This window comes from Delphinus delphis, chromosome 1 (assembly GCF_949987515.2).
Source record: "Delphinus delphis chromosome 1, mDelDel1.2, whole genome shotgun sequence".
Lineage (NCBI taxonomy): Eukaryota > Metazoa > Chordata > Mammalia > Artiodactyla > Delphinidae > Delphinus > Delphinus delphis.
The window spans coordinates 47658508-47675638 of record NC_082683.1 but is presented as its reverse complement, the minus strand read 5'-3'; the positions used below and the strand labels follow the sequence as shown (position 1 = coordinate 47675638).

Genomic DNA, 17131 nt, shown 5'->3' with positions numbered 1-17131 from the left:
ATTAATGACAGGATGAGAAGGAATATGGGAGTCCTTTTTCCTTCTTTCAGATCTAAAGAGTTGAGAAACAAACTTCTAAACTATAAGCTTTAATTAATAATAGTAACAATAAGAGTGATGCTAATAATTTTGCACGTGACAGGTATTGTGCTAAGTATTTTATATAACTTATTTTATTCCCACTCCCTCTTCCAACACATATACACCTACATACACCCCTAATATTCTTTCTGAGGTTCAAACTTTGTGACATGCTGTTTTCCTATCTAAAGTTCTCTTCCCTCTCTGCCTAGTTCAAAAATCCCTCAAGGTCTAGGTCAACCCTCATTCTGTATATTTAATACAGACAAAGAAAGGTAAATCTCTCTTCCACCTGGCCTCCTTTGTGTGCCACGTATTTTGGCATTAACTCAGCAATTCACTTCCTGTGTCCCTAAAACTGCTTCTAATTGTTTCATGTGTGCGTGCGTGTGTGTGTGTGTGTTTATGTCTCATTATCACCCAAAAAAGATTGAGGATTCTGGAAGGATAGGGAGTGTCGACTGATACACATATATCAGTCAACATATGTTTCTTATACCAACTGGGATGGCAGATTCCACCTTCAAGGAGCTCACAATCTATAGGGGAAACCTATGGGTCAACAGAAAAGTCAGTGCAACACACACATTCTCTCTTTGAGGTCTGATTGGAGTGCTGTGGGGACACTGAGGCAGGCGGATGTGACTAGCTCTCCCACAGGTGGGCCCGGGCACATGAACTGGTCGGCCCCCCAGATCCACATTCTACTCTGGGAGGCTGACCAAGAAGGACCACATTTTTGAACTGACTCTTGAGTTCATTCCCTCACTTCCCGCACAGATGCTTGTTCATTCCCTCCAATTCAAGTCACAGCCCTCACCTCTGGGGATGCAGTGCTGAACCAGACGAAGCTGATCACTGCCCTCAAGATTGCCGTCCATGGGGAGACAAGTCATAAATAGTCACAGGAGGTGTGGGACCCAATATGTAATTGCTAATTACGAAGAAGGCGATGAAGGAAAAGAATAGTGTGCTGTGAGCCAATTATTAGCGTGCCAGTTATTTAATTGGGAGAACGGTGATATTTGCGATAAGAACTCAAGCAAACAAGAGAGATTAATTGAAGGAATACGAGAGTATGTTGAGTCCCAGTGGAGGAAAAGTGAAGGAACTCAAGGCAATCTTTAAGTTTTCTCCTTGTTTCAGTATGTCTGCTTCTCTTACAAACTAATAATCGTTTTCTACAAATGAGCAAATATTGTTATCAAATAACTGAGATCGTTCTCACGGTACTTTGTTTTGTTGGCTACGGATAGTTTCAAGAGCGTCTGCCTGCCTTACGCCTCTACCATCCTGTAAGTTCCTCTAAGACATGAATCGAGATTTCTTCTTTTCTTTCTTCTTTCTTTTATTTATTTATTTTTTAGATGATCCAAAGCTCTATGAGCCATTAACACTCAACACCCAATTGTGACTGAGTTTTGTGGGTAATAGAACAGTTGGTTGTTGATGGCATGGCCTGGTCCAGGACAAAGAAGAAGTCCATGGTGATTGGCATCTTCTGTCAGCTGAGTGAAGTCGGTCGGTATCCAGTGGTCAGCTCAGGCAGTGACATCCTCTGCCTCAGCTGCAGCCTGTGCCCAGAGCCCTCAGCATGCCTGGGTTTGCACTCTGTGGCCCGGACACGAGGTACCTCCGTTCTGGGGTGCAGGATTGTTACACTCTCTCCTCCTTTCCCGGGTGCCCGATTTGCAAGCAGACCATGAGCTCCAGCAGCCCCAGTGACCATCCGCCTTTTCTCCTGCATGGATAATTTCCCAGGGCACAAGGAGGTTAGCATACAAGCGGCAGCTTGGCTGGTTGAGTGAGGCCCATCCCGCTGCCCTAGAGTGGTCTGCAATCTCTCCTTGGGGAAATGCCTCCGTGTAGCCAACCCAGACCTCTGTGCTCACTGCCTCGCACTTAATTTGAAACTCTGGATGGAGTGAGAAGAGGCCGCTGGGAGCCCATCTCATGAAATTGGAACCTGCGGTTCCACGGAAGATGGATAGCGGAGAGAGGCAGGGAGGCGCGCATCTCTGGAAGAATGACGCTGAGCCAGTGGTGAGTGTGCAGACAGGGAACTCACCCCAGCTGGAGCTTCACAAAGGCCAGCCAGACACCCCTATGCAAAGGATAGCTGGGCTTTTAAATGAAGGTTTGCAAATCAACCCCACTCAGACTCCAGCGATGGGGCCACGGTGGGTGACAGATGCTCTGCACAGAGTATCAGAACACATGCGCTGACCATGGGCTGTCTCTAGAAATCCAGTTGATACAATCCCTCTAGCCTGGGGCTGCTGCCTCCTACTGACTCTGTGCCTTTGGACCATCCCATCTCCTCTCTCAGCCTGAGCTTTCGCCTCTGTAAAGGAAAAGGGTGGACTGATCCAGTAGGGTTTTCCATCATTATTTTTTTCATTACTGTTTTTTTTTTCTTAAATGAAATCTTCTTATGTGGGCCCCAGCATGGAAGTCAGATGAAAGTGAAGCTGTTCTATTTGAAGCTGGGTGTCTATCAGGTTTGCCCTGCTCCTCTGGGGCAGCCCCTAGGAGACCACAAGCTTCCTCAGATCTCAGTGTGAATATCATTGGATTAGATTATCTTCAAGTCCCTTCCAGCTCTGTCATTACACTCCCTGGTGGGGCAGCCACAGAGGGGTTCTCTATTTCTCCCACCTCTGTGGCTCGGTCCCTACAGGCAAAGATTTGTGGGGAAAATCCCTCGGCACCTACGACAATGGGTCTCCATGGTGGCTGACTCCCCCGCCCTAGACTTCCTTGCCAGATCGACCTCTGTCTGGCTGAAAGTTTAGTCTGATAGTCCCAAGGCCACCCGAGGTCCATACCCCTCGGGCATGGAACAAGGTGAATGGAACACCGGGAGCTGCCTGCAGCTGACTGTAGTCATGCAGGAGAAATGGGACTGTGAGGACGACCCAGCCCTCTGCGCCCTGCCACCCCCCTTGATCATCGACATTGTGTCCCCCTTCTCCAGTGCCCATCATGTGTGCATATGACTTAGCATGGCCACCACCAAGCCCAGCACTGGATCATTGGAGAGGCATCTCTAGGTAGTCCACACTCCCTGTTCACTTTGCTCTATGCTGTGTGAACAGGGATCCAAGCAAGTCACTGGCTCTGAGGGCCCTTGACATGCTCTAATTCTAATTACCCAGGCAGAGCTCATGTCTGTCCCTTTAAGCCAGGTCAGCCCGATAACCAGGACCTGGGCCATACCCTCCCTCTCCACTCCCCAAAATGATAATCAGTGCAATCATCTCAGACCCTCTACCCCCATTCCCCAGATTTCCAGACTCTTAGGATGTCAATTAGTAGAATGTAACAGTTAAGAGCTTGGGTCCTAACATCAGACCACCTGGGTCCAAATCCTGGCTTTGACACTCCCCAGCTAGATGACTCAGCGAGTTATCTCCCCTTCCTCCTGCCCCTGTGTCCTCATCTGTGAATTGGGGAGATAATAGTATTGATATTTATCTCATCACATTCTTGGGGGAATAAAGGAGTCCGTGCACATAACGTGTTGCAATAGTGCCTGGTACAGGATTTGTTGTTCTTTCTGTTCATTGACCTTTGGCCCCTCTAGAAAGTTGCCTGGCCAATGAGGCGAATGGGGCTGAAACCCAGTCCAAACTCTGCTTGAAAAGTCAAGAAATCCCTGGGTCTGGAGCTGGGCAGTATCAACCCCGAGTGGTTTTCTTTGTTCCTCCCAATTTACCCACCTAACAGGCAGTTCCTTTTTTCAATTCACATGAGGAAACTGTACCAGGCTTGGCCCTGGTCATTGTTCTGCTTGGTTTTTGTTCTCTGCATCCTCCTTCATAAGGACTCTGGAATTCACTCACCATCCTGGCTCACCCCTTTCAGAATTCCTCCTATAGGATACCAGGCAGCTTTCTGGGACCCAATTTGTACTCCCTTCACCTCACAAAGGAGGGATTTAGATGTGGCCCCAACCCAGGACAGATCTTCTACCAATAGGGCTCTATCTTCTTCTTACTTATTAGAATTGAGCTTGCCACACAAGTTAGCTAGTTTAACCCTCAACACAACCTGTGATGGAGGTACTGATATCATCCCCATTTTACAGGGGATGCCCACCCAACATGCAAATTGGCAGCACTGGGATGTGAAGGCCTATTTGACACCAGAGCTATGCTATCCTGCCTCCCATTTAGAACGACTCTCCCAATGAGAAAATCTTAACCCACCGTCATCTCATTTTAAAATCAGCCTCCTATCCCATCTACACTGTGCTTCAGCTGTTTGTTTTCCAGACTTTTTTTTTTCTTTACATTTTCTTCATCGCAGTTGCCAAATGAGATTGATTTATACATTGATTTGGTAGCCCATATTTTTGCCATCATTCTATGTACCAAGTATGCATGAAAATTGGAAGCTTAGGGATTAGAACATGCGTAGAGATTCTTGGAGCTCAAAGGGAAACATAGATGAGAAAGGCCTCAGAAAGAAGAAACAATTAACTGGTATCTCAGTAAGTTAGTGAAATAGCTGAGATTCACACCCAGGTCTCTAGACTTCTTCATCTTTAAGGGACATGGATTTCTAACCCTCGTTTGAGAACCTTCTTTTCTGATACCCGTTGGTTTGTGCTGCAGCTTAATATGTTTAAACGTTGAAACATTAAGCTTTATGTTACTTGCCCCAACCTTGTTTTTAGTCATGACTCCTTGTGCTATAATGACAACTTACTTATCCCTTGTAATGGGTTGTATTGTGTCCCCCAAAAGATAGGTTGAAGTTCAAACTCCATTACCTGTGAATGTTACCTTATTTGGATATAAGATCTTTGCAGATAAACTCAACTTAAGATGATGTCATGCGGGATCAGGATAGGTCCTGATCCAATGACTAGTATTTTTATAAGAGAGAAAACAGAGACGTAGAGTGGAGAACACCATGTGAAGACAGAGGCAGAGACTGGAATGGCGCACCTACAAGCCAAGGAATGCCGGGCATTGCTGACTGATGCCAGAGGCTAGGAGAGAGAACAGAGTCTCCCACAGAGCCTCCAGAAGAAAGCCACCTAGCCAGTACACCTGGATTTGGGATTTCTAATCTCCAAAAGTGTGAGACAATACATTTCCATTGCTTTAAGCCACCCAGCTTTTGGTAATTTGTTATGGCAGCCCTAGGAAACGAATACATCCCTCCGGAAATGAATCCTGTTGTCCACATACACCTTGGTAAAAAACAGTCATCATCTGAGAGGGTCCTAATGGCAAGGAGAGAGCATAAAAACCAGTAAATGTAGGGGGTCAGCCATAAAGCTCAGAATGTGCGTTCCTAGAGCAATGGGCAAGAGGGCATAGAACAGAGAGGCTGGGAACCCCAAAGGTCCCTTCTGTGCTGGCCCCTCTAAGCCGAGATAGGCTAGAACCTGAGTGAGGATGTGCGGGTCTTACCCTCTGACTCCATTTGCTCACAGGCAAGGCCCTGGCGACCCAGGGGGCACTGACATGTGCAGCTGGTACCATCGAGGATGGGCTTCCCATTGTTGAAGCAGGGCCCACAGCGGCAGGCATTGAATTCCATCAGGTACTGGTCCAAGGCTCGCCGCAGGTTCTGACGCTTGGTCTCCAGAGGCCCCAGGTTCGTGTGCCGCAGTATCTCATGGATGGGCTGCAACTGTGAGCACAGAAAGAACAGAGGGCCCCTCCCTGGGCTCTGTCCAGCTTCCCAGAGCCCAAGAACTGGCCCTCAAGCTTCTGGAAGGCCTGCTACATGCCAGGCACAGAGCCAGACACTCAACTTTATCCAGTTGTATTGGATCCTGAATCCCCCAACCCATGGATGAAGAAGCAGAGGCTCAGAGTGTTTGAGTGACCAGCTCAGGACCACACAGTGGACCATGCTGAACACCAGCCTACTTAACTTTGAAACCTGTGGTCCCAGAGGAAGACAAGAGCCCAGAAGCTATCTGTGCCAACTCATCTGCCCCCCTCCAGCACTTTTAGGAATCAGGAAGAGTATAAAGTATTTATATATTTGTGTGTGTGTGTGTGTGTGTGTGTGTGTGTGTGTGTGTGTGTGTGTCTTTTATTGTCAACCTTCATTGTAGGAATTAGTAAAGTCCTTAATGCAGTTGTGTTGCCACTGCTGAGCACCGCCCGTAATGGTGTGAATGTGTTGTTTGCCTGTGTGTATTTGAGGCTGTTGGGGGGATGATGGTGGTGGAGTCATTCACATGTGCCCATTCTAGGCAGGACTGTAGTCTAGGGTTTCTTAACCTTGGCACTATTGCATTTCCTGCTGGACAATTCTTTGTTGACAGGGGCAGGCTGGCCTGTGCATTGCAGGGTGTTTAGCAGCACCGCTGGCCTCTACGCACTAGATGCCAGTAGAACCTCCCAGTCATGAAAACCAGAACTGTCTCCTGACACCAGATGTCCCCTGGGGCGGGGGTGTGGGGAAGTCAACCCCTGCTTGGGAAGTAGTAGATGTAGCAAAGAGCATTGACTCTGCAGCTAGAAAATCTGGCTTCAGGTCCCAGCTCTGTAACTTGTAGCTGTGTGATCTCTGTCCCATTACACATGAAGCCTTCCTCCCTCATCTGGAAAGTGAGAACAATAGTCCTACACTCCAGGTTTACTGTGAGGATTAAAGTTGAGAGATGGGGAAGACCTGTCACATAGTCAAAGCTAAATCAATGCTGCTCGCTTCCCAGCTGTGTGGCCCAGAACTCGTAACTTTCGCCCCCAAGCCTGAGCCCTGTTTTCTATAAAATGGGTATAATAACCTACTTCTTAGAATTCATGTGAGGATCTAAAAAAGTAATGAGTGTGAGATATCACTGCAGAGAGGAAGAACAGTATAAAATAAAGCACCATTTTTATTAGTTAGATGTGATGATAGTAAAAAAAAAAGCCTATATTTTTCAAATTGCATGTATATATGGTGGTCTTCAGCATGCTTATAAGGCTATGTATTTTAACACATAACCATCAAATGAAATCTCTTTTCCAGATCGCTCATTTTACAGGAGAGTAAGTAACCTGAGGCTCTGAGAGGGGAGGGATTTGCCAAGGTCACAGAGCCATTCAGAGATGGGACTGAGCCCCACTGGAGCAAACTCACTTCTCAAGAATCAGAGGTCAGTAGGGCACTCGCCATGCTTTGAATGGGTTCCTGGAGATGTGTACAGAAAGACCCATGGCAAACAAACCTTGACCTGTGGCCAGGGGGCTGTGCCTGAGGTCACCAGGCTGCTCATGTCAGGACTGGCTGGGCCCCCAGCCAAGGGGAGAAGACCATTACTGGAAGTTCAGGGAATTTGGCCCCATTGTTAGGAAATCAGTACAGAAAGGGCTGCCCCGGTTAAAGATGACTCTTAGTTCCAGAGAAGGCCAGGACCAACGGGCAACTTCCCTTTGACCTTCCAGGGGAGGTCAGCACTCAGACCCCCATCTCTCCTTTCTCTTCCCCAAATCCTCATGCAGAGGATTGGGAAGGGCTGTGGAACTTAAAGAGGGAAGAGGGATGGAGAAATGATTCTTAAAATGTTAGAGCTTGAAAAGATATTGGCAACGGTCTCGTTCCCATTTTACAAATGAGAGGAAAGATTCAGAGAAGGCAAGTAGTGTGATATCAACACACTATAACATAACATATAACATATAATAATATATACCATAACAGCATCATCACACAGCATGATTCCTATGTTCACTCAATCTAAGCACCTGCCATAAATAGGCACTGCTGAGCTCTGGAATAGGCAAATGAATAAGACTCCACTCTGAGCACCAGGTTCCACATAACTCCCTAACTGGCTTCCTCTCCATGGCCATAGTCTGTCTGTCTGTCTCTCCTTCATCCTTCATACCTCTGTGAGCATTTTCCTTTCAAAGCACAGCTCTATCTGTGTCACTCCCCTGCTCTGTGACCTGCCAACAGCCTCATGTTTCGAAGCCAGCCTTCCAGGGGGCATCATGGGTTGCAAAGAGATCATGAACGTTAGCGTCAGTCAGTCTTGGCTCCAGTTGGGCTTGTGCCATTTCCCGGCTCTGAGATTTGGCCAGCTAACGCAACCTCCACAAACCTGCTTCCTCAACTGACATTTACTAAGTACTCACTTCTCTCTCCCTAACCTTGGGATGTAACATTTTATTATGCCCATATTACAGAGCAGAAAACGGGAGCTCAGAAAATGAAGTAACTCATCCAAGGTCACACATCAAAAAGGTGGCTGACCCATGAGCCGAACTATATCTTTTTCACCTCATACCCAGGCTCTCCCAAAAGACAGAATTGGGTCTTCTCCAAGTCACGAATGTCAGTCTTCCCTTGGAAGTTTTGCTCAAGGCAAACAAAGAGCTCACGTCTTGACCATGAAAGTTTATATGTTACTCCTGATAGCAATTTTACAGTTTTGCCCAAATCACTAATAGCTTGATGATAGCAATTTTTAGACCCTATGTGAATTACAGGTGTGTGAAAATGGTCCCTTAATGCATGGAGAAGAAATGCAATCAGGGTTAATCCATCTGACCTCTTTCTTCATAGAGAAGAGGGTGTTATAATAGACTTTTAGGTTTAACTGTTGGTATATATTTTAAGAGAAGGAATGTATCCACACCTGGAATTTTTAACTCTCTATAGAAAATGAGCAACGTCATGGAAAATGGGCAAGAAAACAATAATATTTTATTTAAAAGCCCAAAATATAACTCTTTTTTCTAATGAACTACGCTTGCATATGAATTGAATAGTGTGACAATACTGGTAGAACAATCCACTTCCATTGCAGTTTGAATACAATTTTACTTCCTTTGTGGGGTTAAGAGATTTAAGGCAAGCTTTCTCAACTTTGGCACTGTTGACACTAGGGGCCGGATATTTCTTTGCCGTGGGCAGCTATCCTGTGGATTAGGGGATGTTTGGCAGCATCCCTGGCCTCTACCCACTAGATGCCAGTAGCATCTTCTCAGTTGTGACAATCAAAAATGTCTTCAGGGCTTCCCTGGTGGCGTAGTGGTTGAGAGTCCGCCTGCCAATGCAGGGGACACGGGTTCGTGCCCCGGTCCGGGAGGATCCCACGTGCCGCAGAGCAGCTGGGCCCGTGAGCCATGGCCGCTGAGCCTGCGCGTCCGGAGCCTGTGCTCCGCAACGGGAGAGGCCACAGCAGTGAGAGGCCCGCGTACCGCAAAAAAAAAAAAAAAAAAAAAAAAATGTCTTCAGACATTGCCAAATGTCTCCTAGGGGAGCAAAACTGACCCCGGTGGCTGGGAACCATGGCTTTAAGGCAGGTGCTAGGATAGAGGGAAGAGAGAACTGGACATTAAGTCCAAAGGTCTGGGATCCAGGTACTGCCACATATGAGCTCTGTGACCTGAAACGATTCACTTGATGACTTGGAGCCTCAGTTTCCTAATTTTTCGATGGGGAGAATCCCATCTGTGCCAGAGGTCATTGTGATGAGACCACGTAGAGCAGGGAGGGGCAGCAAACTATAGCTTGAAATCATACTCAGCCCACGGCTTGTTTCTGTATGCCCTTTGAGCTAAGAATGATGTTTACATTTTTACAAGATTGCAAAAAAAAAAAAAAGTAGAAGAAGAACTTGTATGAAAGGGACTGTATGTGGCCCACAGAGCCTAAAATATTTACTATCTGGTCCTTTACAGAAAAAGTTTGCCAACTTCCAACTTAACAGATGTGATTTTTAAAGTCTTTTATGTATGTGAGTTGTTATTTTTCTAAGGTGGCTTAATCCCGAAGAAATTCTGGGACTACGAGTGTAAATCTAGGCCCTGGCCGGATAGTAAGCTTGTGATCCCAGCTCTCCTGTGGCCTGAGTCTAGAGTCACGTATCCCCGTAGTCAGACGGGGAAGGCCACCAGTTCGGCGTGCCGTTACATTTAATCTTGTTCTCTGATGGGCTTATAATAAGAAATATGAAATGATCTGGTCTGCTTCACTTTCATTCCTCGTGAACGTAGAGTTTCTTCAACTGCGAAAAGACTTACCTCAAAATCAATAACAACAGGGTTATACTTTAATGACCTCCCCCAGGAACGATATGTAATGATGCTCCTGTCTTGTGTCAAGCCACCTGCCCAGCCAGGGCTGCCACCTTGCACCAGAGGAATGATGTCTTCCACACCCACTGTCTTGTTGTAATCGTCTGCCATCGAGAGAATAACCACATTAGCTCATTTCCTAAAACGCCAAGCTCTGCTAATGAGATTTGGAACAAAGTGTAAGTGCTCTCCTTAGACCTGTCTCCCACCCTTCTACTTTGCTCGGTTAACTAGCAGGACAAGGCAGAAAAGAAGCACCGAGACTTGGAAACAGATCCATCCTTTGGATTAGAGCAGACGCTGGGAAGACAGCCCAACCCAACATGGAGGAGGGAGAAGATGGGAAAGTGGATGATGGCTCATTCATTCATTTATTCAAATATTTATGTCAGATGTTTACTTGGTGCCTGCTACATGCCAAATAAGTGCAATCGAATATTGTAAGTGCTGTAACAGATTTCTCTCTCAGTAGGGGTGCAGAGAGAGATGTGGTCAGATCTGTAGTAGCAGTGGGGAGGTGGTCAGGAAAAAAGGTGAGTTATCTAGAAGAATGGATAAATCTTGGCAGGTAATTGGAAGGAGGAGGGAAGGGCATCAGAGAGAAGAAGGATTTGACTTAAGGCCCTGAGACATGAGTAGCCCAATGCAATGGGAGTAACTTGAACCTCATCTACTCATCCACTGTACTATAAACTATTTCGTCATCCCTGCATCCTCTGTGTCTCCCACCTGGAAAAAATTACTCAATACAGGTTGAATGAATGAACGAACACTCGTAGTGACCTGTGTGGGAGATGTTACAGAATATTCTTGTACAATCTTTCTCTAATAATTATTCTTTGAGCTTGGACTTGATAACCCATTTTTCTCTCTCAGCAAACTTGTTTCCTCCCTCGGGACTGTACCTGATGGGACTTTATCCAACAGTCGACTTTCCAAGTTCCATCTGCACATTCCTTTCAACCCAGCTCTTACTTAGATCTTTGTCTAGTGCTTGAAATCTGGGAGGGTGCACCATACGAAGTCAAGTATTTCTAAGGTGATCTCAGCCTATGCAGAATTCAAAATAAGCCCACTACAGGTCATTGGTTTGGGGTATTCAGCAGATGTGCAGTGTGACCATTGACTGAAATGGAATCAGTTGGTGGTGGTGGGGGGAATAGCGTACATGCCCCGATTTTGTGTCCAAGGGAAAATCTGGCTTCTCTTTTTTGGGAAGCCCATTACTAAATACTTGCCTTTTTTGCCCCCTCCAAATTTTTTACAATCTTCTCCTGATAAACGTCCTCCAATTTGTGTTGTATCTGTGTACTCATAGTCGATGCCAAAAGAGCCTCCAAAGCATGTCTGGATATCATTGCTGGAAACACCTGCAACAGGGAGCAGAGAAACAGAATGCTGAGACGCTGAAAGACCGTGAATATGTACAACCAGCTCATAGTAGTAGCTCACAGCTCACTAGCTCACAGTAGTAAAAGCTAGCTTGTATTTTGCAGTCTAAGAGGTCTGGGTTGAAGTCCCAGTTCTTTAACCCAGTTTCAGTGTTCTCTTCTGTCTGGTTCCAGTGCAAATATTCTTGAAATGAGAAGGAATATGTATTGCACACACTAGTTGGTGAAAAGTGCTTGTTCCCTTTCCTTTGCACATTCTCCACGGAGCCTCCTTGAGACAGTGATTCTATCTCATCCATCTCGATATACCCCTGTGCCTAGCACAGTGCCTGGCCCAAGATTGGCACCAATTTTGCATTTGCTGCCCCTTCCTCTCTCCTTTTTCACCATCTTTCTAAAGTCTACTCAAGCTCCAATTCAAATATCATTTCTTCCATGAAGCATTTTTGGATCAGAACACCTCCCTCTTTCTTCAGAGCTACCCATGTGCTTTGTTTAGGTCTGAATGATCATATGTGTCCCAGTTCTTTTTGCCCAGGTCCTCTTTGCACCCCAGAGAGGCCAGAGTGCTGTCAGAAGGTGGATAGATCTCCCTGGGGAGGCTGCTTGGCTTCTGGCCCCATGAGAACTGTGAGGCCTACATTAGTTGTCTCTGTCTCTATCTGAGGAGTTGCTGAGGAATCTGCATTTTGCAGATGAGGAACATAATTCTCAAAGGCATAACCTCATTTTTCCCCGATCCCACAGCCTGTAGGTGAACAGAACTAGGTTTCCAACCCTTGGTCAGCTGGCAAGATAAGGCTACAAAAGCAGACTGGAGCAAGATATTGACCATTGCTGCAGAGTTCAGCTCCCTCAGTAGCTGAAGTCTTCTGAAGGTTGTGAACTGGAGTTTGCATTGGCAACATGTCATTACTTTTCACTGCAACTATACAATAATTATGACCAGTCAGTGTCTTATTCTGGCAACCACAAAGGAAAAATAATTTAGGTTGTAATTCAGTTAAGCTAAGGATTAGATTCAATATTTTTAAGGGAGTATCAGGCAGCAAGTTTACCTGCCAGCCTTTGCATGAAACTGCAGACTCTATGGGGTCAAGGACTGGCATCTTATTCACCACTCTCTTGTCAACCTAGCAGCACGATGTCTGCCATGGGGGAGGAGCTCAGTGAGTATTCTCAGAGTAAATGATTGATGAATGAGAAAAATGAGTGAATAAATGAATGCCAAGAGTCCTTTGGTAAGGGCTTCTAATGGAAAGAATCTTACAAGTCAGGAATCCTGAATTTAAGTCCCAGTCACTCAGATGAATGGATAAAGAAATTATTATAGATATAATTATATATAATTTTAATACATAATTATTATATATAATATAAATAAAATATATAATAATTATATATAATAACAAATATATAATTATTATATATACAATTGTGTGTATATATGTATATACTCTCTATATATCCCACATATATACCCTATATATATATCACATAGATCCCATTTATATATAAAATAATTATTCAGCCTTAAAACATAAAGAGATCCTGCCATTTGCGACAACATGGGTGAAACTTGAAGACATTATGCTAAGTGAAATAAGCCATACCCATAAGGAAAAAAAAAACGCCTGATCTTACTTATACGTGAACTCTACAAACGTCCGATATATAGAAGCAGAGAGGAGAACGGTGGCTGCCCGGGGTGAGGAGGTGGGGGAAAAGGGGGGATGCTGCACAAACTTGTAGTTACGTAGGAGGAATAAGCCTAGAGATCTAATGGACAGCTTGATGTCTACAGTTAATATCAATAACATTGTACTGAATACTGGAAATTTGCCAAGGGAGTAGATTGCAGGTACTCTCGTCATACGCACGTAACGAGAGATATGTTAATTAGCTTGACTGTAATAATCATTTCGCTTTATTTGTATCAAATCATCGTGCTATATACCTTAAATATATACACATTTTATTTTTCTTAAAAAGTAAAACAAAATGCGTCCCAGTCCCTGACACCCTGTATGAGCTTAGAAAAGGCCCATGATCTCACTGGGCCTCAGTTTCCCATTTATGGAGAGAAAGGGTTGGACTTGCTCGTCCTGAGTCCCCTTTCGGCTGCAGCCCTCTGTGCCTCTGTGCACAGCAGCTTCTGGATAACTCCAAGCTGAGAGTGCCTGGGAGAAGTGGTGCTTTAAGCATCAGCACTCAGCGCCGAGCACAGGGTTTCTTCTGCCATTTCCGTTCGAGTACTTTTAATTTTTAGTGCACTACTAATTGAGGAAGATTTAGCATATTTAATTGTTTTGATTAAAAAACGCTTCAACCGTGATAAACAAAAGTGGATGAAAGGAATTCATGGGCAGAAGCCAGAGTGATTACTTAGGTGAGTGGTGTAGTGCTGCCCAATTAAAGTGACGGGCCGGGCCGATTAGTGGGGGCTGGGGGATGCCTGTGGAGTGATTATACTCATGAGGGGTCTGCAGACAGCCTGCCACGTGCTGCTTGGAGAAGAGAATTCCAGCTTGATCTCAGCAGCACGGCTTGTCTGCAAAGGATCGCCTCCCGAGGACCCTGAAGGAGGGTACCAGCCAGCAAGGGGAGGTCTGTGACCTGAGAATCATACAGCATGAGGGCTAAATTATCCTTAGTCACCTACCCCATACTTCTTATGTTTACTTGTGATGCCCTTGGTTCATAAAGATTAATTATCTTGCCCAAAACCACATAGCTAAAAAGAACAGTGGAGCTGAGATTCAAACTCATCTTTCTTGCTTAGAAGAATTAGCTAATTCTATTTATTGCATCAGACTAAATTCTGCTGAAAAATTTAGTAAGCATCTACTATGTACCATCCCAGGCATACCGTGTGTTGGACAAGGTAGACACTGTGAGAATAAAACTGGTATGAATATGATGCAAATCTAAATTACAAGGTTCTGGCCTTGAGAAGCTAGCAGGTGTGGGGCAACATAGTAAATGGAGACGGATTTGGGTCCCGAGAGTTGCTTATTTCGTGGAAGACAATTTTTCCACGGATGGAGTGGGGGGATGGTTTCGGGATGATTCAAACGCATTACCTTTATTGTGCACTTTATTTCTATCATTATTACATTGTAATATATAATGAAATAATTACACAACTCACCATAATGCTGACAGGAGGCAGAGCTCAGGCAGTAATGCTAGTGATGGGGAACGGCTGTAAATACAGATGAAGCTTCAGTCCCTCGCCCACCGCTCAGCTCCTGCTGTGCGGCCTGGTTCCTAACGGGCCATGGACCGCTACCAGTCCATGGCCCGGGAGTTGGGGATCTCTAGACTATAGGACCAGGTGGTGCTCTGCCAGGGCTCCACCCCATCCCATCAGCTCCTTAGAGTCAGCTTTGGACCAGATCAAACTGCCGTTTGTTTTAGACTTTCGTGCTCAGTAAACAGGAGTTGATGTTTGCCGAACCTGGCTACATATTGAGATCATCTGGAGGGCTTATTAAAAACACAGGTTCCTGAGCCCCACCTCTGTCAATTCTGATTCTGTATTTCTGAGTAATCAGCAATCTGTATTTTAAATAACTATCCCAGATGAAGCCTATGCAGTGCATCTGGGATGAGATACTGAGTACCACGGTCCTACAGAGAACCTCTGGTGGCCTGTCACAAAGCCGGCCTCCATACTAACCTAGTCGGTGCCTTTGTCAATGCCTTGGATATGGACTGAGCAGCCACGCTCACTGTATCTACCCAGAGGAAGAAAAAGAATCAGGGTCCAAAAAGCCCTCAAAGGGCTGATGGACAGACAGACCAAGCATAGCAAAATGGGACTCAGTTGGAAAAGTTGTAACATCCTGTCCTGGGGATAAAATACCAAGTGCATGAGCACAGTAAGGAAGAGAGCCAGCTTAGCAGGAGAACAAGAGAAAAGGCCCAAGGGTTTTAGATCACTTTCAGCTCCGGAGGGCAATGAAGCCAGGTGAAAATTATAATCAATAAAGTAAAGGCGGGGATAATCTCATTCCCTCTGCGCAGGTTAGAGAAACCCGGAACCTGGTGCCGAGTTCTGGGAGCCACACTTTTAAAAGGAAATAAGAAAACAGAACATTCACTGGACATCATCCAGCCTCTGAGAAGAAGGAAATCATGCCACGTGCAACAACGTGGATGAACCTGGCGGACATCATGCTAAGTGAAAGAAGGCAGTCACAGAAGGTCAAACACTGCATGATTCCACTTATATGAAGTATGTAAAGTAGCCGAACTCATGGAAGCAGAGCATAGAATTGTGGTTGCCGGGGGTTGGGGGAGGACGAGGAATTGCTAATCAACGGGCATAAAATCTCAACTATGCAAGATGAGTAAGTTCTGGAGATCTGCCAGAACATTGTCCCTATAGTGAAGGATTCGGTATTGTACCCTTAAACATTTGTTACAAGATTAGATCTCATGTTAAGTGTTTTTACCACAATAAGATTTAATAAAAGAAGAAAATGGGGAATGATTTGAATGAGAATGAGCGTAAGGGTGAAGAAATGTAAAGCCAAATCCTTTGGGGAATGTTTGAGGGGTTGCAGGATGTTTACCTGAACAAGAAAGGAGAGGTTTCTCTTTAAGAGAGGTCAGTAGGATTAGATTCAGCCCTCCGGAGGGTTGTCTTGAGGAAGAGGAATTAGGCTTGTTTGTGTGGTCACAAGGGCAAGAACTAGGACCAAAAGGGCAGATACTACAGGGAGATAGATTGAGGCTCAGCTTAAGGTAAATCACCGCAACACTCAGAGGCCAAGGAGATAGGAGTTGTTTCAGGAGGCAGTGAGCTCCCCGTATCTGGAGGGTCCCAAGCAGAAGTTAGCTGTTTGCCTGTGAGTAGAAGCATTTGCAGAATTCACGAGATGTCTTTTAAGAGCTCCTCTAAAGCCAAGATTCTGAAACTTTAAGAAACACACCGGAACACTTGAGGAGCATTTGAGATCACTTGGTTACGTCCTTAATGATTTCTTATTGTGTTCCAGGTATCTGGGAAGTGAAGAGGGCTAAAGGGAGTGTTTGCTGTCAGTGAGCTTACAGCCAAGTGTGGAGACATGGACAGGTAAGCTGATAGTTGTTGTACTGTGTGTTGAGGACTTTGAAAGAAGGCAGCAAGCTCGGGGCAATCTTCCTTAGGGGGTCAGAGGAAGGATACCAGAGGCAAGTGTGAAAGGATGAGTAGGGATTAGCCAGACAAAGTGGAGAACATTGAGAGCAAAGGGAGGCCGCGTGAAGGCCTTGTGCCCCCAGCAGCAAGAGTCTGCTCAGAAAGGCCAACATGGTCTGAACTCCAGAGTGGAAAGGAAGGAGGTGCAAATCAGCCAGGGAAGTACTGGGAGACCCTTGGGGTCCTTCCCACTCTAGTGTGGTCCCCAGAGGAGCTGTTGTGCCCGCCTGGCAGGCCAGGAGCCCGGGGGACACGTCTCTGGCCACCATGTCTACTGCTTGTTTCACACCTGGTCTGGGCTGTGGTGCAGGTGTGAGAGCTGTCTTCACACCTCCGTGGAGATACTGCATCTATGTGGCTCTAAGGCAGAGCCAGGCAGCCTTATTTCTGAGGTGGCAGAATCAGCAAGTCTCTGTCGTTCCTCAGAT

At 45.7% G+C, this 17131-nt stretch overlaps 1 protein-coding gene across 1 annotated transcript in view; it reads right to left on the bottom strand.

The window, feature by feature from the left end:
• Positions 1–1404: 1404 nt before the first annotated feature.
• C8A (complement C8 alpha chain) overlaps positions 1405–17131 on the bottom strand; it is a 72213-nt gene continuing 56486 nt past the window's right edge. Inside the window, exons 8-11 of the mRNA XM_060022772.1 lie at positions 11363–11494; positions 10071–10228; positions 5508–5730; positions 1405–1822 (exon numbers count right to left, since the gene is read on the bottom strand). Of these exons, the coding sequence (XP_059878755.1) occupies positions 1671–1822; positions 5508–5730; positions 10071–10228; positions 11363–11494 (665 nt within the window). The 3' untranslated portion in view covers positions 1405–1670. The remainder of the gene's footprint in view (positions 1823–5507; positions 5731–10070; positions 10229–11362; positions 11495–17131) is intronic.